The sequence below is a fragment of the Simochromis diagramma genome, unplaced genomic scaffold (assembly GCF_900408965.1).
Source record: "Simochromis diagramma unplaced genomic scaffold, fSimDia1.1 OVJJ01000061.1, whole genome shotgun sequence".
In the NCBI taxonomy this organism is placed as follows: Eukaryota; Metazoa; Chordata; class Actinopteri; order Cichliformes; family Cichlidae; genus Simochromis; species Simochromis diagramma.
The window spans coordinates 2,597,249-2,624,119 of record NW_024386945.1 but is presented as its reverse complement, the minus strand read 5'-3'; the positions used below and the strand labels follow the sequence as shown (position 1 = coordinate 2,624,119).

Sequence of the window (26,871 nt, the reverse complement as noted above, 5' to 3'; positions counted from 1 at the left end):
TGATATTTGTCTATAATTAGTATTTTCTCTTGGTTGAGGTCTACACTGCCATCCAGAGATGACAATGCATATCTCTGACAATTTCTTACTTTGAAATATAGAAATTCAACCTAATACAATAACTGATCTTTTTAAAAAAAAAATGTATTTATTTATTTATTTTAGAATTCGAATCCGTGTATTATATCTCTGGGACCTAAAGTGTCCTTCTACACATAAGGTCCATGCCCATGAGCATACAGACAAAGCATGAAAAGAAGAGGAGGGGTATGATATTTGTATTGTTAAATAGGATAGAAGCGTGTCAACCGAGACATCAGGTCATGTGGGCCGGCACTGACACCGTGGGGTTGTAGGTGCAGGGTTGCAGCCAAGCTTGACTTTGCTGCCTGCCTGAACTACGGCTACGCACAATTTATTTTTCAGATCTTTTTTTTTTTCGTCTTAATTTTTAAAAACATGTTGCAAGCACTCAGAATTGAGAAGAAAAGAAACCTTTCTTAATTTAGCATTTGCTGCTGTTGCCACTCGAGATACATTTTTCAATTTGCATATGCAACACACGACTCTACTTTTTGTAGTGTTTAAAATAAAAGAGTGTCTTAAGGTAATGACTTTCACTACTGCTACAATTTCATCCTCACTATTAGCTCTTAGCTGAGCCATGCAGTGGCATCCGTGTATGCGAATGAAACGAGCACAAACTATCTTTCTACCCGAGGGATTGCTTCTATTGATCTCAGACAGACTTTGGCTACATTTTGACTTTGCAGTGCTGTGATTTAGTGCCGACCTTGCATGCAGAGCAGCTAATCCTGAGAATGTTTATTTGGAGAGAAGAATGATAAGGAGAAAAGTAAAAAGGTCCTGCTGTTTTGCATTCTGAGAACAATATAATGAACTGCTGGAAAAATAAATAAATCAAGCAAACAAAAAAGTGCTGGGGTTTAAATTTGTAGAAAGCCAGTAATGAAGGGAGCTGTAATACAGCTAGCAGAGAATACTAACTAACACTTGTGAAAGCCATGAAAAAATTAAAAACAGCGGTGTCCCTCACCGGTCAGTCCGTTGACCAAAGGAGGCCTCTCTTCTTCCTCTTCCTCCTCTGGAGCAGCGCTGTCCTTTCTGTCCATCTTACTGACAGAGGTTGTGCGTTTTCTTTGGACCTCGGTGTCAAATTCCTCATCAAACAGAACCTGGTCCACCAGGTCTGGCTGTACAGGGCTCGGCTCCGCAGGGGGCTTAGGGGTCCCATAATAGTTGCCTGGGAAGAAGAGAGGGCGAGAGTGACAATGAAATATATTCTTTAATACATTTAAAAAAAATATGTGCAAGCTTTCTTGATTAATTTCATCATATAACCCCAACCACTTATCTATACACATATTCACATACAACCCTTCCACTCAGCTAACCTGTAATCTGTTTCCTACCTTTACCCTTAGAGCAGACTTAGAAATTGCTAGGCAGCCTCTGCTTTGAAGATCTCATATTTAAATGTAGACACTTCAATTTTACCAAAATACACACAGACAGCCAGAAATGTTTACTATGGTATGAAAAGAGTTTCTTTCTGGCTTTATAGTGTACTGCGAAAAGAGGAGATAGAAGTACACACAGAACCATTGTGCTCGCAGCAGACCAAAAAGAGACTGTATCACTTAAAGTGTGAAAGATTACTGCTTTTTTTTTTTTTACCTACAAATTTTATCTGGCAGACCTGTACTCTGGAACAAAATGAGACCAAGGATTTGCTGTTGTAACCCTCAAATGTTGTGAAAATCTCCAGGTTATGAAAAAGTCTGTAGCCTTTCTCCTAGATGCCAATATCACAATCAGTACTGACCCACAATACCATATGCTCAATCAGGACCACTGACTATTACTGTAACAACAGATCATTTGCTGGCTTCTAATCTTTGAAGTGGCCAAAGAAAAAAAGTTTTGATTCACTCACTTTGTTTATGTGTTAAAAAACATAATGTTATATTTATTATTTCACTCACAGGCAATTGTGGCCACAGCGCTTATGCCAAGGTTCTCGGGCACTTGATTGTCCCTTTAAGTCCATCAGCTTCCCTTTGCTGTCATGTTGGAGCCTAAGGCAGTTAACGGTCTTACACCACAGAGCAAGCCTTTGTCTTTTCTCAACTACAAAAAAAAAACTGGGGTGACCCACTTACTACTCGCCACCTTCTTTCTTTGTGAAAAACAATTGAGGCCAAAAGATGTGAGAAAATAGTCGTGAAAGTGTGGTGGAAGTATTGATTGTCCTCATATTTTTGTGTGGGATTGCAGTGTGCCGTGCTTTGTTTGAGTAGCCGAGCGTTGTTTTGGAACAGTTAAACGGCACATCGGAGAGTGGAAAGACACTGTGACCAAGGAGTCTGCGGGGAGGAGAGAGACAAGGGAAGGACCACTTTCTCACTGACAGAGATATGGTGGAAATAGAATTAAGTTCCACATTGAGGAACAATCATCCTTTCTATTGTTTAATGTCTCTCGTTTATAATAAATAAATATTCAAAGCCTTATCAAATTATTGCTTGCCATCTTAAAAGGAAAACAAAGAGCATTCAGATTAATGTACCTTACACTGAAATGCGTTATTACACTGACTGCAAAGTATAAGGTTATTAAGAGTTACCATCCAAACACCATTTTTAATCAGCTATAATTATGATACACTAAATAAACAAAAACAAAATCATCCTAGAGTCATAGTGAGAAATTCATCATAACTGAGTCAGGTAAATAGATTAATGCACATTTAAATTAGAGAGCATTATTATCAGAATCAATTGGTTACTAGGTTTGTAATTAATAGCAAGCTTAATCGTGGAATAAAAATTGGAGGAGGTAAATTAGAAGTGGTAATTTGCTCTCTTCGTTCCAGTTTCTGAAGCTCACACAAAGGTTCCCGTAGCTTCTCTAAGTACCCCAGTGCAAAGAGCGGAGAGACGATGGCCAAAATAAGGAAGCACACTGAAATTGATTGCGTTGTAATTACTGTGTACTAATGAGTCACAACCTGAAAAGCAGCTTTTGTTTAGAATCACTACCTCCGTCCAGCACACAGATACAAAACCATAAGCTCCCAAAGTGAACTGAAAAGACTGCAGGCTAGATGCTTTTTTAAACTGTAGTTTAAAAACTGTAGAGTCCAGCTCATTAAGAACTTGCTAATGCACCGCTAATATCATTTAACATTTATATCCTGTGACTTTGCAAGATCCCCAGGCATCTGCTGTCTACTATGTACTATGTATAATTATAATATATCTAATTCTGTTCTGTGATCTGCGTCTTCCTTTTTATGTGATGACTCTATAGAGAATATATACGTTTTATTATTTTAACAACAAGCCACACAATAACAAATATATTTCATTATTACAAACAGATAGATCAAACAGATCCTAATTCCTGATTCTAACAGATCAATAATAAAGATATCTGTGAAAAAACAACTAAAGAATAAAAGATCAATTGATTATCTATACACAAAAAGCACAACTGCAAATTATAACAGCAAGAGTAAAGACGAACAATAAAGGCTGTATTTACTGTTGCATATCTGAGCCAAATTGATGGAAAGGCAGAACTGTGTCGGTTCAGCTGTTCTGTGTGGAGACGTGGGAGCGAAGAGATACTCAGGAGTCTCTCTCTCAAATTGTGGTAGGATGCACCAGGTACCATCAGTTCAATACAATACAATACAATACAATACAATACAACCATTAATAATTTACCCATTTAAAATTATTAGTGTCCACAGAACAAGTGAAATGAAACAATGTAACAGTATGAAGTCATAGTGCATCTCTTTTCACTTCTTTATACCTCAACTCATTCTAGTAACACAGCTGGGTTTGTATGTGTATAAAATGGTGCAGTATTTGTTTGAAAAACCTTTTAAATTGATATATTTTAAAAGCATTTTTTGATTCAGAGGTTTGGCGAGCCCTGCTCTCCGTTTCATCGTGCACACGCCTCCTTAGCTTTGCCGTCTGTGTGTTCATTTCAGTGTGGCAGAAAGTGAAGCGAAGAGAAAGATTTGACTTGAAGACCACTAAATGATTAAGTGCAATAAATATTTCTTAACTGTGACATCAATATAAAACATCTATAAGAAGGTAAAAAAAATCATTAACTGCATCTAACCTAAAAAGAGAAAGTGGCAGGGAGAAGCAGCACCAGCAGCAGGTGAGCTTTCTGCAGCATTTCACAGGCATTCGCTGCATTTTACAAGGATGACTGGATCTTTTTCTCTGCATATACATAGTTTTTCTCCTTGTAAATAAATGTGTTCAGTGCCTTTCTGCTTTCATCTGAGGTGTTGGTGTTGTGTGATATCCAGTGGCTCTGAATACTCTATTTATCTTTGATTGACTCTACTGACTAAAAGGCCAGCTGACACAAAGTTTGCTAAGAAAATATACAGTTCAAGGAAAACCCTCTATTCTTTATGTTGAAGGCTAATATTTAAACATAGAAGCTATTTTAAATTATTAAATTACCATGTCTTATCTTTAAAAGCTACAAAATAAATCCCTCAGGATTAAGAAAGTTCTTATCTGCTAGGTGGCAGATTGTGGAGTGACACAAAAAGTTCAGTCCTTCTTTTGATTCCATTTGTCACAGCCTATTTGCAGATTGTACACGTGGGCTTTCCTTGCAGGAGTGTTGCTACACCATTAGCAAGTACTTTGTCTCTATCGCCTTATTAAAAACAATAAACAAACAAACAGTCTGGCCAGCTCTGGATCAAATCTACTGCTAATTTGAAATACGCCAGGAGTTTTTGGCGTTCACGTGTGAGCTTATTAGCTTTAGCTAACTTCTCCAGACAGATGACTTACTCTGGATGAGCTTTTTGAGCTCTCTGGTCTTGTTAAAGCCTTAAATCAATTTTTATTTTTGTTTGTTTGTTTTTTGTGGTGGGTTGCCTGCACTGCTGGTTAGTATATTTTATGTTGTTTTACACTGCCTTTCCCAACCCTAGGGTTCATGAGTGTGCCCGCTTGGGAACCACTGGTCTAGCCAACCCAGTGCACCCAACAATCTGTTGCACCAGGAACTCACATTAACGCAGCTGCATCATTTCAACAAAAAGGGAAAGAGAAAGAGTTCATTGTTTTTCATTTCCACATATTTATATATAAACATCTCTACTGATAAATCAAATTCCAAAATCTCAACATAGTGTGCAATCCTCATATGTAATAGTAGCAACATGGACATTCCTGCTTTTCTTTCCCTAATAATTATGCCATATTCTTTTCACGAAAGCAAAAAAAAAGGGAGAAAACACTTATCTGACCCGTGCATGGTGCTGACATATTTCAGCCTAATTAACAAATGCTTTATGCATCCTTATCAAGACAAAGGTTCTGGTTCTGGTTTTAATAGGATACGATCACCTTTTGGCAACCTCGATGATGTCAGAGTGCTCACCATGAATCTTGCACCTTAATTACTACCCTGAGATGAATGGACTGTTCACTCTCAGAAGAAAATGGAGAAGGAAAAAGCCCTGAGGCCACCATGCCAGCAGCTACCTGTGACAATATGTGATTGACAGAAATAGACACCTGTTGATGTGGGCTCTTATTTAGCCAATTAATATGCTGTGGTCTACCAAAAAATGTAACAAGAAGCAGCAAATACAGAAAGAAATTCGAGTAAGAATTAGTATATTTTCTAGGTAGGAACCCCTTTTTTGTTCCCTAATAGCTTTGATTTAGATCAAGCTCCTGATCTTGGAATTCCAAATTCCTGTAAGTCACCCACTCACAAACATCGGATGAGATTTATATGCATCTCAGTTTGGTTTCTATATTTAACATACTTGAGGGAAAGTTTGTCTCAAATACAGAAAATCACAGTGGATCAACGTATTACTATCCATCATCAACAGCTTGTGAATTTTCATCCTCAAAGTACTAACAAGTTCAGCATAGTGTTATTACATTAAAGCACCTGTTAGATAGGTGGTGAGTGGTGGATGGACAGTGTAAAGCAAAGTCATTTTCATTTTAACTCAGCTAACACTTGGTTGGCACTGTCAGAAGATTACACAGCCACACACTCATACTAAACATGCAAGGGTATGTTTGCTGCTCGCAAGAAACAGTTTTGTGTGAAAGAACAAGTTTTTAAACTTGGCTGCTGTTCCCCAGAGACCCCAAGACGAAATGTATCCACAGTCCTCATGTGTTTATTGATGGGAAAGAATGTGTATACAGATTGTGTGTGTGTGTGTGTGTAGATATCATGCCATCTGTTTTAGTCAGCAGCTGCCAGAATACAGTATCACATCTCCAACTTGTGAGTAACTAAATAAAATGTGAGTACAACTGTTACCACAGTTATATTTGCAGGGAGAATTAACTCCTCCAAATCCTACTTTATCCTTCAGAGAAACTTTTGTTATGAGCTCTGATGCTACAGAGCAAGAATTCATGAAGTCAGGGTCACTTAGTAATGGGAATTGCTAGCAAATGTTTTGTGGGGATGTTTTCAAAGACAAAAGGAAATTGGAGACATCCCTTATATTGTGGAAGCTTGGGAAAAACCTCTTAAGGATTTATGCTTTGGTTCAGCTCTCACCACAACCGCCCCCTCCACCCTCACCACATTTATCCCTCTGACTCTTTGAACCTGCCGGCTGCAGTCGCCGACCCTCATTAATCATTGAGGATGGCCTTCCACTCTCTTGGGTAGTGCCCAGCCTGCCCAGGCCTCATCACTGATTGCTTGTGCCTCAGGCGGGTGAAGCGTCTCTTATGCTCCAGCCTTGGCACTGGGTGTAGGCCCTGCTTGGCATGGATGCTCACACTTCACAAGCAAACCTTGTCAACCCTGCTTTCTCCTGCTCGGTCTCCATGTGTTTGTGTGTGTGTGTACAGCTTAGCAATCTACTGTTGACCTGCCTCTCATAAATGAACTTCCTCTCTAGTTTATGTTCATTTCCTGAGTCTTTGTTGTGAAACCCAAAATATATTAAACACCATTCATATCTTTACTGTAAATTCCTGTTTTTATTATTGAGCTTGTCAATCCTAACTAGTTTTTTTTTCTATATCTTTTATTTTCCTCAATTTCAGTTTCAGACGTTTCTTCCCTTTCTATGTTTCCTTTTTCTTTTTTGTATGTGCAAAAATCAAATTGAGTACTATACCATCTCTTTTGTACTCCTTAGAGATGAGTTACTTCTTAATCAGTTCCCATGAATAGGCAAACGTAGCAGTTGCCAGTCCAGCACCTTTATACCCCCCTTTTCTGTGAAAACTGGCCTGTTGCATTGTTACAAATCTAATCCACAGTTATGTAGCTTTGTCTCAGAACTTCGTAAAGCCTATAACACCAAAAATATCCTATTATAAAATGGTTGTAGGCAGTGTGGCTGAGCAAAACAAGGAGACCGTAAACAGTCATTTCTTCTCCACTAAAGTCTATGATTGTCATGGGGGATGAATTTGGCATTGCACAAACAAAGGGATTTCATCATTTTCAGCCCCTGTCAAACCATCCCCTGGTGGGCCTGCAACTTCAGACTGTAACCGTCAGCTAAAAAGACCCTAGTGCAGCCTTGTCTGTAAATCATGTCCTGTGCTTTTTCCTCAGTATGTCATTATGTAGTATTTTATATTTGCAGTGCATCCAGCAAGCCATTTTTGCACCGACCTATGATTATACCTTCTAACAGGTAATCAAGGTTATGTTTCCCATGGCAGTCTTGTTAAATACAATCACGGATGAGGATGTAAGCATAGCCAGATCCATACAAGCCACACATTTAGGTAGCCCACTGATTTTAATAATTGCTCACAGTATAATGGGATCCCGTGGCATCAGGAATTCATATTAAATGAATGTTGAACACAACATAGGAAATAATAAGATATTAAAATTAAAACAACACTGGAATTTCCAGATGAAATCCAATTAAATCAGCTGTAGCAGGCCTAGTGTTTTATTGACTTTTGCTGGTCCATTTCTGCTTGCAGCATCTGTCATGAATGATTCATACCACTGGCTTTTCTCTACCTTGCACAGTGAGGGGCATAAAGTCGGATATGCCCTAAATCACATACATACAGGCACCCAAATCAATTTCAGCTACAACATAAGTGTTACACTTTGACACTTTCTCTGTAAAAGAAATACTGGCAAACCAATCTGTATGTTTTTGTGTAGTTTTAGTTTCTCCATTCAGTTCCCCAACAGCTGAGTCAACTTTTATGCTAATACTTCCCTGGAAAGCAGAGAGCAAGATTGTTGAAAACACAATTTTCCTCTTTTATGCTTAGTTAAGTATTTTCATCTTAATGGCCTTCTTAAATAACTTCCTATTGTTGTTTAGTGAGTTGAAAGTCTGTGAAAGACTCTTTTTTCCTCCACCAAATACTCCCTTTAGTAGAGCAGCAAGAGTGAGTTTCGGTCTTGGTTACAGATTAAGCATGGCTACAGCATGCTACTATTATTCACAGGTCTGAAGGATTAGTCTCAGAGGTAATGGTGATTGTGGGTTTTTAACCATTTCATGGAACTTTTCTTTTTTCCAGGGTACATTCTTTAATGACTGAAAAACAAGAACTGGATCCACAGGTTTTAAATTGTTTGGGAATTTCTCCAATCCACACAGGGTCAGACGTATAAATACATCCTCACTAATATTTGGTTAAATGTCCTGTAGCAAGATATAGCCCAACCAATTGCTTTTGGTAGACATCAGCAACCTTTGGCATAATTCTAGCTGGATATTTGAACACTTTTCTTGGCAGAATTGGAAGTTTACTTAAATTAATTGTACCAAATGTGAAGCACAGTGGTGGTAGCATCATGGTCTGGGGCTGTTTTGCTGCCAGTAGTACTGGTACATTGAGAAACTCCAAAATAATTTTAAACTTGTGCACCCAATTCTTGTTTCCTTAAAGTCTCCAAAGATATATTCTGTATAATCAGTCCATCCTGGAAAAAGAACACTTCAAGGAAATCATTAAGAGCCCCAAATTAACATGACATTAATGTGTGTCTTGTAGGCTTTTGACCACATCTTTATATGGTATGGTATGGTATGGTAAAGTAGAGAGTGAATGCACTGTCTACAAACAGTACTAAGCGTGTCATGAAAGGGAGAGGTAGTGATAAATGATGATTCACTGTTGTTTTCCCTGAACCTTTGACATTCAAAGTTCAGTTCAAGAAGGAAAAAAGAAACAGTTTTCACACTAAGACACACAAAACAACATAAATCATATATAATGTGGGTACTATACCCTTAATCCAATTAAAGAAAATATCCATGTGCTTTAATAAATCATCAACAAAAAACCCTAAAGATAAAACAAACGAGCTATGGGCTTTACGGGACCTCTGAAAACATGCATTATCAGATAATGTGCATGGTGTGCATGTTAATTTTACCATCTACAATATAAAGCCTGGAGCCACTAGTAATCAATGTGAAGTAGATGACTCACTAACCAAGGCCAGCCATTATGAGGTCAAATATTTCACCCTCTCACTTCCTGCTTTAAAGTATGTCTGTCTATTTGTAGGTCTGTGTGGAAGTTTATTGAGCAAAAGGCTTGGCATTAATAATTAACTCTGTGAGGTTGTGTTTCTATTCCATTCAATACACACATGGTAGTGTTACATTAGGCAGAAAAGGACAGGGGGGATCCATTATTTATCCCGAGCACTGGCTCATAGGCTCAGGGTTGGAGGGCCAGTCTCTCGGGAGCAGATGTGGGACAGAGGGCAGATGAAAGAGCTTTTACATAGCAAACACATTTTCGACATCATGAGTAGGTGAATGGGGTAAAGCCATCTGGGGATATATTATCTCCAGTTCTTTCATTTTTAGGATGGCAGTTTGATGACACGGGCAATGTGCTGATTTCACCTGATGACCTTACTGAGTACAGCTCAGCAAATTCACAAGACAACTAATAACCAGGACCCTGGCGATTAGAATGGACTGGGACATTGGTCTGTCCTCAGTGTTTATAGTGTTTACAGAAATTGTAGTGTTTTCCAGTTTGGTTCAGTTACTTCAGGCCGATGAAAAGAATGTCAACTGAGCCAGAATACAATCTGAGCAGAGTGATCTTAAATGAAAAGTTGTCTTGTTTGATGTGGTTTGTTTATGGTGCGATGGCAAAACAGAACATCTGCAGGATTTCATTATGGTAGACATGATTTTAGCACCAATTCAGGGGTCACACTACAGTTAAATCCATCTTTAGCCTTAGTCACACAAGCCTAGAGACTGATATGTGACAAAGAACTTGCTGCACCAAAATTTTCCTTGTAATTGCTTTGGTCATTTGCTACTGGCTACTGGAAGGCGATGGCTTGTCTTCCAACACTCAACATTTATTCTTGAACCTGCAGCAAACACACCTCAAAAGATGTAACTTTTACTTTGAAGACAAACTGTCTAAGTTTCTGTTTTCCATCACACTTTTTTAAATTTTTACTACGGCTTGGCGAGTGTTTGGAGTCAGCATCTTGCAAACTATTGGCAACCATTGTTACCTGCTAGCAACCAAAGGGCAATCACATGGAGGTTTTTGGTGCGGCATCACATACCTCTTTGCAACCAATTTCGCACTGGCAAGCAACATCTTGAAAAATAGTTGCTAGCAGTTGCCTGGGGCAAAAAATTTCACAGTGACTGCCAGTGGCTGTGGCTGTCTGTATGACTCAATCTTCAAATCTACCCCTATAATAGTACAGTATTTGTTTCTCATTATTTATAACAATGATTAAAAGTGACTGTATTTTATGCTCAGAGGAAAAACTGGTATTCACAACAATCAACAACCAGACAAAAGTCTGAAAAGAACAAAATCATTTTATAGTTCGATACCAAGGTCAGGGTCTGATGTGTGTCTGATATTTTGTAACTCCCTATTTCTCCCACTTAAAAGTAAACTATCTATCCAGGCCCCTCCATAATATTGTGTTCCTTGTGTATGAGAACATACCATCGTAGGTGCCACTCTCCAGCAGCAGTCCACTTTCTTCCAGTTCACGAAACTCCGCCACACTGATAAAATTGTAGTCCACTCCCGGAACCTCCCCTTCTCGAGGCTGCCGAGTAGTACCTGCCAACAATGAGAAAGTTTAATACAGTAGGAACTCCAAACAAGTGGAATGTGCCATTCATCGCCAGGGTGGGAGTGGGGGTTGGAAGTGACACTCAATCCAACATGCCCACAGGGATGTGATTCAAGTCCAAATACAATGCTCAGGGGAGAATCTGTGTCTGCATCATGAATAGTCAACAAAGCTGGGACAGCAAAGCGATGAATTCATTATTCAAATATGAAGCAGAGGGAAAAAAATGTCCTCCGCAGAGCAACACAGCTGTCACAATACAGAAGAAGTACAAGTGATGACAATGAACAAGATTTTTAATTACATACTTTGACGCTGATTGTGTAGAACAGCACCACTTTAAGCACGATAAATGAGAAAAATTAGAAAGCTCTCTGTTGACCTTACACATATTTTTTTAAATAATAACACCATCTGCATGTCTGCTCTGTGTGGAAATTAGTTCTCCGAAATTAATAATAACTAATCCAATGTACATCCTGGTGCTGTACACTTCTGACATGCCAGCCTACGGCTACCTAAATAAACTGTTTGTTTATGCAACGCATTTTATGGGACCTCATTATCAACAAACCACAAACTGATATTGTGAATAGATTCAAATGAATATAACGCACTGTCACCTCAAAGCCCTTTCTGTTGATTTATTAGCCACAATAGTTGTTTCCTGCACTAAAAAAATAATAAAAAAAACAACAACAACAAGCAAATCATGCATACTTGCAGTGTATTTCCAAATGTCAATGGTTATGATCGGTGGCAGTTGCTTTGCCTAAAACAATAATCGAGAAAGAAGAATTCCCTTTTTTCCCCCAAATGCATCCTTTGTTCTCCTTTTCCCTTCGTTTTACAGTCCTTTACCCCCTGAAACAGGCAACCTTAAAGCACTTTCAATTCCAGCAAAGAGCCATTAAGTAGTACCATGCTGCAACTGTGATTTAAAAAGTGTCACATTTTCCCTTGTTGATGGTCTCAATGGCAAGATACTGAAAACTTACTGTTATGAAAATAATTTAATGCTCCCTAACACGCCAGCCGCTCTTACCATCATCTTAGATGTAATCAGGCCTTTTGAAATACCTCAGCTAAACCGCTCTGCTATCTGACTGCACTGCAGGCACAAGGGATTTTAACTCGGAGCTTAATAGGAACCCATCCCCATTCTTCATTTTCTTTCTGTGTCAACATCCATCCCGACTGCAGTGTGAGCCATCGCATCTGAAACTGCTTAGTTTCTTGCAAAGGCAATCTTTTATTCTGTCAAACAGAGCAATCAGATGAGACCAATAAAAATCACAAGAAGAAGATATATGAGCTCATTTTTGGAAGAAGGAATAGGGAAATGTATTATGTAGCTATTTATTGTTAATTCAGCTACCTTACCAACAAACTCCAAGACACTGGATCGATTTTCCTGTTATATAATCATGTAAATGTATTTTCATATGAAGTTGGTGCAACATGACTGCAAAAGGTAGCAGAAACCTCCCAAAATAACACAAAATAAAGGAGAAAACAATAACATTACAGTTTTAAAACATGAAAGAGATAGCAAAAATAAAACTGTATGTGCAGTTTGTTATTCAGTTATGGTTAGACAGTGGAAAGAGACTGCTAGGACTGCTGAAACTGCCACCTGAAAAAAAGAGCACTGGGAGAAGGAGCCTTGAAGAGCGCACCAGAAGAAATTTGCTGCCAATTCTCACCGGAAAAAACAAGCCTGTTTTAACTTTTAGTTTATGTGTTTGATTTTTTTAAGAGATGAAACAACTGTATGAAAACAATACAGGAGCAAAACAGAAGAAAAACAAAAAGTAAATGTAGTTGATACAGTAGGTCTGTGGAGGTTATTCTGACTTCACATCAAAATCCAGCTCTCCAGTGTTAGATATGAACTGTGTTTCATGGATTTTCTTAGTCGTGAACTGTATTTTGCAGGTTGAACACCCACTCAGTGGAGCACCAGAAGAAACAACAAGCATTTGCCCACAAGATGCTAATTGCAGCAAAACAAAAAAGAATGAGTAAAGAAGCACAGGGATTGCCATTTGTAAACTGACAGATGCTTGATCGCATAGTGCCAACTTCAAACTTTTAGTCAGACTGTGTGAGTTTGACTGTAATATACGATAAACACACAATAAATCAGAACGCTAACATGAAGGGACATGGAAATATGAGTGCTGGTTACAGTTGCTGGCTCAATAGCTACAGTGAAGACACAATAAACACTCGAAAGTGTGCATTTAGCTTGTCCAATTTGGCACACATCATCCACAGTTGTCTGAGACTTACAGTAAGTAGAAAACAGTAAGTGAAGAGTTCAGTGCAACAGCTATGCTTAGTTTTTTTTTTGTTTTTAACTTCTCAAAATAGAAATTGCAATTGACTGAAAACCTGAGGCACTTTATTTTTACCTTTGCACCATCCTTCCTTGGTGTTTTATCGTGAAGCGAGACTAGTGGGCCTGAATGCTGTGCTGCAATGGATATTAATACCCAGGGAAGGAGAGAGCGATAGTAGACGGTAGAGTTGGGTGTTGGGATTTAGTGAAGCTTTAAGGATTTTTGGGTGACCTAGACCCCTGGTACTGTCTTGAGCCCCAGTTTGTGGGAGGCAAGAGTGACACTTAATGAAGCTTCTCTGTGTGCAGCAGAAAAGCAAAGTCATACTTTTGTCACTCCGAAATGCTATTTGGAGTGCTGTAATGAGCGCATGGCATCATGCTGTAATGGCTATTTAGGCTGCTCACAGGGTCACTTTGGCTGAGTGCACTGTGATAAGCCACTGGCACAGGCCTGAATGAGCAAACTGGACAGCGGACATATGCTGAGCTACTGAAGCCAAACCGCAGTGTTGATACGCGTGGTTCACAGTTTCTATTATCTTCCACAATAACTCACTAAAGTAGACCCAAATGTGCACAAGCAGGTACAACTACAACACTGGCTTTTCGGCTGTGATAATCATTGTGATAATGTGAGAAAATGTGACATTTGCATTTTATTTGAGATAGAAAAGACTGAGATGTTATTTATCACACTGTAATTAGGAGAGGAGGTCTAATGATTAAACTTTAAACTACTGTGAAACTTCCACGACAGCAAGCATGATTATTCGGTAAGACACAAATAAATATGCATCTCAAATTAATCAGTGATACTTCTACACAGCAATATTCCTTAAATGCACCTCCAACTGTCTTTTGAATAATGTCCCCCACAAGCAAAATGTCAGAAGTGAAAGCTTTCCAAATGCTAACTGTGAGTTGCACAAGTAATAAATGCTGTCTCAGTGATAAATGGCAAAAACATTGTTGTTTATGTTTTGTTTTGTTTTTTTTAACTCAGCTGCGCATCCCAGAGAACTGCAGCTGCTCGTTCATTTACGCCTGTTGGCCTTGTTGCCCATTTTTAAATCACTCGGGTATAAACACAGAATATTCCAAAAGAAGCAGTGGAGCAAACTCAAACTGAGGGGGGGAAAAAAAATCAGAGGGTGGAAAGTAAATAGGGAAGAAAATGTAGAATTACTCTTTCCTGAATTTAAATCGAACACAACCAAGGTCTGACAACAATCAGAAACTGACAAACATCTCTCTTAATTAAATATTTCATATACACGAGGGCAAAACTCCATTATTAAACATAAAAACACTGAAAGTTTTTCACCCTTTTTTATTCCACAAGCACTGAAGTCTATATTTATACATTTTACCTATGTAGACATCCATATAAAAGCCTATTCAGGTTTTCATAGGACTGTGTGCTTTTACAAATTTTGGTAAGATCAAGAAGTGAAAATCTGCAGTTTATAATACTGAAGTGTAAGTAGAAGAAATTAACAGAAAACAAGTTAAAGGGGTTTATTTGAATTAAAGAATAGGGAGGGCCTGGAGGAAAATGCATAACAGGTAGTGCTACAGATGGGAAGAGACTACACTCCATCTGGAGAGGTGAGAGGGCAACAAGAAGACCCAGACAGAGAGAGAAGACTGAAGGGCCCAAGGCTGAGGAAGCTACTCACAGGGAATGGTACGCAGGTACAGGTTGTCCCTAATCACCTGCTGGAGCTTATGGTCCAGGGAGCCCTTCTGAAACTGCAGACTGAGGTAGTGACGCAAATCAGTATTCAACACTTTACCTGGAGGGAAAGAAAAGAAAAGTTTGAGTTATGAATTCACACTGGACGGCCTCCAAACTACACACATTTTGATTTGATTAGTAGCACATAGTAGCATGCAAGTCTATGAAAGTTTTACGTTTCCAATAATGATCACTGTCATGTTTCATGCTATCATGCTAACATAAAGAATAAGCCTTAAAGAAATAAAAATAGATATATATTTTTTTACCCAAGCTTTAGTTAAAAACTTTATTTTTGAAACGTGCTCGAGAATAATACACAGGTTACAGATACACTTGCAATAAACTGTGCAAAAGATGGACCTAGCTTCCAGATCACAAACAATAAGCCAATTTTATCTGATGGCCACCAGATGGCGATAGCACAGGTGCTATGTTTTAAAAAAGGAGGATTGGCCTTGGTATGCTCATTACATAACGGCTTGTGACCAATTAGCTGCCAGCCAAAGCACTTCACAGTCAGACACACCCCTCCTTGTCAAAAACGAGTTTTTGTTGTTTGTTTGTTAAATCAAGATCTCAAGGCTTTAACGCAGAACATCAGAAACCAATGGATGATGTCACTGTAGCTATGCCCACCTTTATCATCGATGAGTTAGACCCTTGAGATACATTTTCCCCACCACTGTAGGTTCAGTCAATCAATGTAACCCATCAGACATACATATTTATGTAATTCAAGACCTGCTAAGGAACACTTTTTTTTTTTAAATTGTGTCCTCATTTGGAAAACCTTCTTTTTCACACAACTGTAGGTAAATGTACATAGTATGATCTCTATCCAATCCCGATCGGAATGAAACCTATTAGTCACATGATTAAATATTTATTAGCTCTATCGTTAAAAATCCAGACGCATGGCAAAAGGCAAGAGCATAACATTAGCACTATTATTTCCTAGTAGGAACAGCAGTTTAATCCAAGTGTGGGGAGTGATCTGATTAAACATTAATTGGACAATTTTGTAGTAATAATTCAGATGCACTCACGACAAAAACAACCAAACAAAAAAAAAAACAAAACAGGAACAGAACATTAGGATGGCTGTTTTTTAGAAGCAAAAGAAAAGGAAGCAAAGTCTGAGAAAGAGAGTGCAGGAAGAAGATTTACAGTTCTTCTTGGAGTGATGGAATATCATAGAGTACACAGAGAGATGAAGAGAGAAGAAAGAAACCAAGAGCAAAATCCCTTGTGCTTCTTTGCTACAGTTAGACTCTTCCACTGTGTGGTCTCAAGCTGTGTGTGGAGCATAAGTTTCTTTCTGAAGAAGGGACACGCAGGATGTGCTTTGAATACGTCTTCACTACCACTGCGGGCATCAAAGCTCATTCTCTCCACCACTGCTTAGCAGGGGGTACACAATTAACCTGACGCTGCTGACTAAGGGAGTGGGCACAAGGATGTGATATCTACATCAATTGTCATGCCGTTTGTTTGGCTTTGGGGTTTTTTCTTCTTCTCAAAAAACACTTTGACTTTGATCAGAATCAAGTCTTGTATTATGCATCTGTCCCTTTTTCTTTGTGCAGCCCAAAATGCAGAAACGCAAGGCCAAGATGTGCCAATGTCTGCCAGAGTCTCTGACAGAAGTGGTGAAATCCAGCAGATGTCTTATCCAAATCAGGAAATGTTGACAAATCAAACACAAGTCATGCAGAAAATGACAGACTCCAAATGAGATCGACATTAAACTACTGTGGGGAGCTTAAGTCAGTCACGTCTTCCAGCAGAATATGTAAATATGTAATTTTACAAATTGTAAGAGCGATTCTCTTGTTGGCTCATCTGCTCATAAATATTTTGAAATAGTACTCTGCATCATTATTTTAATTAACAACTAAAAACTTTTTTTTGCATTCAAATGTATTCACTAATTTACAAAATACACAGACATACGCATACAGACACATGTAGAAAATAAAATGTAGAAAAAAAAAATCCAACTCTCATAATAGCAAAGAGAAATATTCCCATAGTGAAAGTAATGATTTTTTTTGTGGCGCATCCTACACATCCCACACTCTGTAAGAGCTTTTCCTATTCAAGAAAAACTTGAACAATATTTTTATGACATTTTCATTCGGAAGTGTTAAAGGAGAGCCGAGGCAGCTGGGGAATAAGACAAAATAAAAACCCACCTAATTCCAAAATATTGTAAATTAAATTCATTGTTATTCATTCCCTAAGGGGATAAAACAAGTAATGCTAGGACTGCAGATCAGCAGGATAATGTTGTCTTAAAAAGTGGTGGTGAGAATATTTTTTAATAAAACATTTAGAATTTCTTGTTTACTGGATGCTCAACACAACTCAGTACTGTGGCACTGTGCTCTGCAGGAAGGCACAGGCAGGTTTTTGGAATTTTTGGGGGTTCCAGTCATCCTTCATGTACCTGCTAATTTGCTTAAGCTGAAACGGTACCGTAATTGCAGCATGTCAGTGGTACAAGTAAGTGCTAAGGCATGGAGAAGCATGGCTATCTATTATGTAACTCTATAGACTTTTTATTGGCACAATGAATGTAAGGAATTTAGGTCAATGAAACAAAAGCTGCCTGGCTTTGAATACACAACAAAACCCCACAAAAGCCACAAGCCTGCGGTCCATGTTCCCAGAAGCTATGAGAAATGAAAAACCCCAAATTCTAATAAACATAAAGAAAATCCATCCCATCCCTCCCACTGGGTCAAGCTTGTGTAGATGGGAGTGATTACCCCTCCGCCAGGGCTTTTATCAAGCTTGGGAAACCCACCCCAAATCTATTTTCACACAAGGCCTTGAAAGATCAACTGGTTTCAGTGTGGACAACAGAGGGTACTAACCGATACCACAGAATTCCCGCAACTATGTGTAGATACAACGCGGGGTCAACAAAAATCAATCTCTTTTTCTCTCTCGTACTTACACACAAACACATGCAAATTACCTCCACTGCCCAAAGCAAACTCCTACTCAAGAGCCTCTAACAGGGTAGCCTTTGTGGCCCGCCTGTCAGCTTGCGTTAGCCTGCCACATCATATCTCCAGAGACAGAAAGAGAATGAGAGAAAGGGGGAGTGCAGCGACTCTCAGCTTCCTGCTAGGTTACAAGGCAGCACATCACTGGCCTGCCAGGGTAGTAGTACGAGGCATGTGGGACACAATGGAAGCCTTTGTGCCTTGTCATCCGGCTATTAGGCACTCTCACACAGGGGGAGTGTAGGGGAGCAGCTGGGGAAAAGGGGAACTGCAGTTCAAGGATGGAGAATTATTAAAAACAAAGGGAGTGAAGGCGGACAAGGTGCACGAAGTGGGTGACGTTTGCACGGAGGATTAATGATGATGCATGGGAACACACATGGAAACCTACCATGCTTGTCTCATTTTCCCTTTTAATCATTGTTCAACCACTCCATGCATGCCTGTGCCGCCCTTTCTGTGGAGATTCATCAGCCCTGGCAGATCCCCACGGGGCTCTTCACACCTATGTTTGAGATCACTTTCTGAATTGCTATCAGGCCTTCCTGCATCTCTCCTTTTTCTCTATTCCACTGCTAGCCACTTAACCTTTTATTTGCTCTAATAACAATCCTCTGCTTTCAATGGATGTCTGCATCTACCTGTCGCTATAGTGCCTCTCCACCTGTCTTCTGCCGCGAGGATAAAGGCAAATACAAGCCAAGCCGTCTTTTTGTGTTTAGCTGCCATTAGTTTTCAGGTCACATATTGAGGAGCAGGAGGACAGGCTTAGCAGATGGGTACACAACTTTCCTGCTTTAAAGTGCACAATGAAATTCTAAAGCAGAACAAATCCTTTGTAATGTACTTTTATTTAGAAATATGAGGTGCTTCGGATTTTTTTTTTTAAACATAATTACAACAAAACAGAATAAAATCAAAAGCCTAGAAGCATGCTAGCAGCACTGAGACGGTTTCTACATAATCCTTCATCACAATGCTAACACAATTTAGCAGGTATAATGCTGACTATGTTCAATTTCTTAGAAAAACTGTGTTAAAATGTACCAAATCACACAACCAGCAAAGCACAGTTGAGGATGACAGTAATGGGTTTTTTAAGCATCTCGTCTTGAAAGAAATAACACCATCAACTGAAATTTCATCTGGGGTAAAGTGTCTCATGACAATCCATCCAACAGTTTAAGACATGCCATTGAAAAAAAGATATAGGCTAATAATTTCATGTGCTGCCTATCGATTATCACTTTGATAGGCTTCATCTTCTAGTGACCAAAGTGGAACCAAGTCTAATAGCAGAGCAATAGATTAGCTGTTAATCTGTTGTTCAGACTGGTATAATCATGAGAAAGAAGTTAGGTTGACTCAAAAAAAAAAAAAAAAAAAAAAAAAAAAAACTCTCTTCAACTACAGAAACAAATAAGCTTCCAAACTTTGTACCGAGCACTCAGGTAAAACTATCCATCTTTGTTTGTCTTCTGCTAAAACCCTGCAGCTCGACTTGGCACACCAGCATGCTCTCGGTTCACCGGGGCCAAAACAATACACTTGCAATACAGATATTTACCCAGGCATCCAGTAAACAGGCAGTTAAATTACAATATGCTTGCATAGACACAATGCTCTTCCAAAATGAGAGAGGAAGCAATGAAGAGATGTCACCAGCAGGGGTGTCAGTGGGCGTCTAATGAGGCAATTCTCTGACAGTAGTGCAGCTCCAGAAATGGTGAGAAAGCCCCTGCCATCTGCTAATTACCACCTTGTTAGGTTCATTTGGCAACTTGGGACAATAGAATGTCCTGCCTCATTCTGTATGACAGGCAGACAGAGGAATCACCAGATTTTTGGAAACACGGTTGTCTATATTTATACTAAAAAGGTAGAGGAAAATGAAATAAACACTTACGGCTCATTTTGGTTTCCCTTTAGAGAGCAACAGGCATGCAGACATGGTGGGTTTTACACCAGTGGGCTCATCTTTCAGTGTCATGTCTGCCCAATCAGTGTGACATGAATAAAACCAGCATTTCTCCTTAAACACCCTTCTTTGAAGTTGGAGAGGTGTGGATTGTTTCTTGTTTTAGACCAAATCTTTCGCTCGTGTGGCCACTGTTTAAGCTGAGAGCTGTACTTTAATTGGCTAGAAAAGGGAGTCTGTGTGAAGTCAATTAGTGCTGCAAAGCTCAAGTGATTAATTGTGGATGGAGGAACACTTTGGGATGAAAAATGTTAGATGAAGGAAATCAATGTCCCCAGTAGTCCTTCTCCCTTCAGGTTAGATAGATCTTTCTTGAAATCCAATTAGTGGCACCATATCTTAACATAAGGTCAGACTGCACAGTGTGGGTGTTTTGGCTGTAAAATAACTAATGGCCAGGTCAGAGACCTTTATAGACAAGATACATGTTTCAGTTTCAGTTTCAGTATTTCACCTTTTAAAATCAAGACTTTACAGAATGTTGAATGACAGGATTTATCGGCGATAAGTATCAAATTCCTATTGATAAGAGAATTGGAGGAAATGAGGTGCTGGAGAAGGGACTCTTCATGATATTATGTGAGCTTGGTGTGCCACAAGGACAGCAGCATTATCCCTGCACCCTTGGCAGAAGTATGCAATGAACTCTTTTAGCAGGTAATTGAAAGGAATGGTCATGCTACAGATTGAATGCGGACTTAATGTTATAGGTTTATTATAGTCAGTGTAATAATCATCAGTGCACTTGGCAGTAGACACAGATGGTCTCCCAAAGCACTCGGCATTCAGAAATGTATTCTTGGATTCGGGTGGCTTACTTGCAATTGTTGGCTGACTGTACTAAATATCCATTACTTACATGTTTGAGATGAAACTGGCTTAGTGCAGTCTTGGCTCATTTAACAGTCTACACCTATTATATTGATACATAGAGCATATGTGCATGCCATATCAAAACTTCAGTGGAGCCAGTCAGTCTGTGTAGTACGGTGTGATGAATTCTTGCCAAATGAGGTGACTTCACATTAATTCAAAGTACCCTGTCCTCCCCAGTCAATAGTTAACCACATGCAATAAAAGTAACAAGCATTTGTTTTCCAGGCAGTAAGAAGTGACCTTGAAATTGTCCTTTCACACATACACACACACACACACCTATCTATAGATCTATATCTATCAATCTCTATCTCTCTATAGATTTACACACATATACATACACGTATACATGTATACAAAGCTACAGGCAAGCCTTTTTGGTTGCCTTTTGATTCTTAGCTGAGGCAGGGAGGCTAAGAACAGTCACAGTCACCTGACAGTCATCAGAAGCAGGTCTTCTCTTCTCTCCTGTCCTATCCCCTTTCTGTGATATGGAGCAGACTGACAGATTGTGGCATTAAACGCTCCTTCACCCAGTATTTATCTCCAGCCACTTCTCTCAGAAAATGATTTCTTGGCCCTGGAGTCTGTCAGATCCACTGCAACTCAGTTGACACACCCACCTCTACTACCTACATGTGCATCAGCTATTGGAGGTCATCCATACCAAAATCCAGGAACAAACAGCTGTCCTGTATCATATTAGAGATGCATTTGCTGCTGAACCAATATAACTTTTGATTACAGGTTATATTAGTTTGTTTCCACACAGAAATAGCTATTGTTATATCACCTAATCCTACCTATGATTGGTGTTTCATGGTTTCACTGACAGCTTATTTTGAAGTTATCCAGTGATATATGTTGCCATGTACTTCAGCTCAGGCTTTTGTACAGATAATCATGGTTCCCAGAGGATGTATCCTAATCACTTTTAAGATTTTTCCTAACACCTATGGCAGAAAGCCATGAAATTTGTTTCAGATATTTGTGATTCCACAGGATGTTTTTGGTGTAACCATGACTTTTTAACACAGTGGCAATATTATATAAAAACACATATTTTCCTTAACCCTTTAAAACAAACGTAGGTCCCAGCAGCCTTAGCTTTACTTCCTGTTCTGGGCTAATTAGTAAATGCTACAATTCTTCCATTGTGCAACACATAATGTACTAGTACTAGAACCAGTGGATTCTCAAAACCCAGTTCAACAGCAAAATAAATTATTTATCCCATGAACTTAAACCTTATTTATGTATTTATTGAAGAATTCATGTTTAAGAAGTTAAAAAAGTTAAATCACCAGCACAGTGATTGCAGATCATTTATTTAAAATGCTAATCTTATATTTTGTTTACAGAACAGATACTGAAATGTTAGAGTCGCTGCCGTGTAACCTACTAACATAACTGCAGATAACGTAAATTTCAGAATAACATAAGAAGGATATGGTTGAATGTTGAACTGTGAATTCATTTACTTTTAATTCTATGAGCAGATTTGGATGTTGATATTTTGGGTGCTTTGCTAAACTGGGAGAATTTCTTCCCTTTGGCTGAAAAGCACACCTTGAGTGAATAAATCATCACCTGCCTCGGGCTGCCTTTATGAGTCAGGTGAGTGACAGCATTATTGTGGCAGCTGCAGTTAATTGTCATCTTCCTCATACACTACAGTTTTTGCAGTGTCTGTGGGTGTCATTCTTCTTCAGCAAGTAATGACAGACTAGGATGTGCTGCCCCCCTCAGTTCCTGAAGAACTGCATACACTGCCTACAGTACCTAATGGTACAGAAGAAAGAAATTGGTACCATTGTGTTTTCAGAATTTTAGTATCAAAAAGGAGAGTAAGTATCAGTTTGGGATACCTAAGGTACTTTAAGGCTAATCAGTAGATGTCACTTAAATTGCAATGTTAAAAGGTACAGCTTTTGTAAGTATGTCTGTGAAGGTTCTCAGTCATCCAGGTCATCATAGTCTAAGGAGCTTGGAAAGGAAAGGACTTTAAGTTTCTTGAAGACGTTTCATCTCTCATCCGAGAAGCTTCTTCATTTCTAAGAGCAATTGGTGGAGAGTCCCAGATTTGAAGCCCTATGGGAGTGTTCCCAAGAGGGTCATGGATCCCCTATTGATCCTCTACCTAATCACACTTGAAGGCGAGCCAAGGTGTGAAAACAGGTGTGGGTCACAATCAGCCAAGGTTTCAGGTGAACCCATTGTGAAGCCTAGCCCCACCCTATCATGTGATTTACTGAAGTCAAAGGGCCCTGGATGTGAGCGGGCATCAAGGCATCTGGGAAGGGATCTCAAAACTGGATTATAGATGGCAGACAGTTGGCGTCTTAAACTTAAAGAAGCCCAGATGCTTTACTTTCCAAGCTTCTGTAAGTGCACTTTTTACTTCAGGTTGGCTGCTTTTTATCACTCTGTAGAGTGAATCTTACACAGAGTTCAGTGTACTGGCCAAAAGCCTATGGAACACACTATGAGGACCTCCTTTCACAAAGATTCAGAGAAAAAGCAGGGAAGAAAAGTCAACAACGGCAAACTTTTAACAAGTTGTAGAGACCTCCATCGTCCACTACAGAAGAGGACTCAAGCGTGCTTTTCCAAAATTACTACCAGGCAGCAGACCCATACAAAGATGACAGCAAGAGAAACAAAAAGGAAGAAAAGAACAGGTTTTTAAACAAGGTGTCCTTTAGAAACTTGTTTGTTTTGATAGTTTTCATCTTCATTTCTACACAGCACTTTTACTCTGAATGCACAGCTCCAAAATTCTTACAGTGAGTCAAGCCCTCGTTGAGGCACTCAAATAAGATAAAAATTCTAGATAAAAATACAATACACACACAGTTATGGAATGAAGGTGTGTGTGCGTGTTAAAAAGAGAGCCTTCAAACACATTTCTTCCTCGACCCATTATTCATCTTGCTGATCTACTATGTGGAGGCCAGAAAAGAAGTAGCTCCCTTCTGCACGCTACATCATCAAAAAGCCTTCTGCTGTTTGCTATCTTTGCGGTTTGAAACCTCCGTCTGTCTATCCACACACAGACACACGCATACGCCTATTATAGGCCCACACAACCCACAGACAAACAAAAGCGCTCCCTCGCACTACACGTGAGCATGCATGTGCGCACATGCACTCTAACAAATAATAGCTTCCAAAGGGGTTTAATGAGAAACAAGAGATCAAAGACCAGAACAATCTTTCTCGCCCCATCTCTGGGATAGTCATCGCTACATCTCGCCGCATGGAGAGGGAGACAAAGGGTTTCATTGTCATCAGTGGATCAGAGAGAAATGAAGAAGCGACAAGAGGAGAGATCGGCCAGCTTCCTATTGAAAAATGGGAATGAGAGGGACCAGATGGAAGGATTCTCATACAGATCTAGGTGGTCAAAACAACAACAACAACAAGAGTGGTGGATGCAATGTATGTGATTTGCACCCTAACAATTATCAAGCTCCACCAACCACAGACATTTACGATTACAGGAGGAACTGGCGTACCAAAAAAATCCACGACAGGTAAAGGACAATGCACAAGATTTCCTAAAGTTGTAAAACACGTGCAATCTGTTTCTGCTTCAGAATGCACCAAAGCGGCAAAAGTAGCATCTGCAGCTCTACGGATTATAGTTCTACAGAGCAAGTAAAATGATGCGCTCTTAGCCTCAATAACTTGGGCTGTCACTGACAATATGCTCCCTGATGCATCAGGGAGAACCCCAGGGAAACAAAAAGTCTCTCCGTCTTTTCTCCCTTTCTCTCTTTCTGTCTGACACACACACACACTGATTTTGATTTTCATCAAAGAAAAAAAAAAAATTCGACAAGTACTCTAAACATGTGGCAATGAAATGTATCAGACGCCTAACATTTTGTGTGATCGTGAGAATGTGGTACAAGAATTATTTACAAGGGATGTGTCATGACAGAGGAATTTGCCAAGTTCCTAAACTCTGGACATTTGGCGATGTGTGATTTCGTATGTTTGCATACAGTGTGTGTGTGTGCGTGGGTGTGTGTGCGTGCGTAAAGTTTGCCTAAAATGCCCTGGGTAGTCAGCAGTGATGTTTCACATGTCTGCTAATAATATGCACAGCCAAGCAGAAGGTGTTTTGTATTGGAAAGCACCGCCCGAGGAGCAGCAGTTGCTGATTTGATGTGTGCATCTTGTTGCTTGGCTGACCCAGATGCTGTCTCGAGTCTCGACTCACATCTTCAAATGGCATGTTGCTGACACGGACACACACACCAGAGCTGTATCTGCATACATTAGTGCTGAATCAATTACATTTATTAGTCAGTAAGTAATTACTCAATAATTATGAAAGCTATTTAAAAAGGGAGAGTACCAAGAACTAGGTGGTCTTTTATAATGGAAAGATGAGTTTTATTTTTTATGCTTCATGAAATTTTGACCTCTTCTGAAGTCTGTAGACTTTTATTAACATTGAGTAAGCAATTATGAAGCCTCAGAGGCGATTCTGCATAATGAGCACTTATGATTTAGTTATTTTAAATATTTTGATGTGCCTTTGTCTGCTCTTGAGAAGGATTTTTAATGAAGAATAAAAACTCATAAGAGTATTTGCTACTTAGCAAGCAATTTAGTCGCGACTAAAGCAAAACCAGTCGATAGTGGCCCTTAGCTGGCTGATCAGTGCATCCCAAGTAAACTTCCTCAATTGAGGCAATCATGTGACATGCCGTAAAGCTTCAAAACAACAATTAAAAAGAACTTTTGCTCTGGTCACAAGTGATTATAACCACATGTTTTACTTAGACACATGAAAATGCAGACTCAGTTTACTGTAACCTCTTCATGTACATCACTATGTCCTTGACTGCACCTTCACTCTTCTTCATCAGCATGTGCTGTCATGAGTAGCTATGGCTAAAAAGCAATTCCAGGTCCAGGGAATGATGTATCCACTATTTCTGGCAGACAATCACAACCTGATCCTTGTCGTCCATCTCCAGGAGGCTATGCTGGGAGGGTGTGCATGAAGAGAAACCACTCTCCTACATTACTGTCATTTATCATGTGTAGCAGCCTGGCTGCAGAACAGGACACTCACCTATCACTGAAATGAGTCAGCTAGTTGAACTTCAGTAATCTTAGCCCACCGCTCATCTTCCATCACTCATACGTGCGTTTGAGGTGTGCATACGATGTGTGTGTGGAGGATAATTAGAATGATGGTGCAAGGTTGTTGTTTTTTTATAGCACATATATACAAGTGTAGGTGTAACTTAAGTGTAGTCATGCCTACAAACATCGCTTGGCCACTAGATACAGATAATTCATAGACTAAATGTTTGTAACTCTTTGAAGACACACGAGGGGCTACTCAATAAACCTGGTGTATGCCCTGGGAGGAGAGGGCAGCCACATCAGTCACACAAAGCAGATGAAAAGGTTATAGCAGCCAGATGCCAGCGAGCAGATATGAAGAGAATCAGAGAGGCAAAACCTCCCTACAGCTGCTGAATGTCAACTAAATATTTATCTCATGCCATTCTTGAGGCCGTCTCTGATTTGTATTCTTTCACTTCCACATAGCAGACATTGATTATGTTTAATAAATAATTCCTCCACATGACCGACAGACTGATGGATTAGGCATGATGGACGTGGTAGGGTGGGGCGAACTAGAGCATATCAAAATCAACATCTGTGTCCACAATGTTGTCACACAACCGACAGAAGTAGAGGTTGGCTGAGTCTGCCAACACTGTCTCTATAAACACTGCAAAGTATGTGGGGA

At 39.5% G+C, this 26,871-nt stretch overlaps 1 protein-coding gene across 2 annotated transcripts in view; it reads right to left on the bottom strand.

Annotated features, from left to right (window-relative positions):
- magi3a (membrane associated guanylate kinase, WW and PDZ domain containing 3a) overlaps nucleotides 1-26,871 on the bottom strand; it is a 106,176-nt gene that overhangs the window by 24,385 nt on the left and 54,920 nt on the right. For both annotated transcript variants that reach the window (XM_040038160.1, XM_040038159.1), the window contains exons 2-4: nucleotides 15,160-15,276; nucleotides 11,001-11,120; nucleotides 1,058-1,264 (exon numbers count right to left, since the gene is read on the bottom strand). In XM_040038160.1, coding sequence (XP_039894094.1) covers nucleotides 1,058-1,264; nucleotides 11,001-11,120; nucleotides 15,160-15,276 — 444 coding nt within the window. The remainder of the gene's footprint in view (nucleotides 1-1,057; nucleotides 1,265-11,000; nucleotides 11,121-15,159; nucleotides 15,277-26,871) is intronic.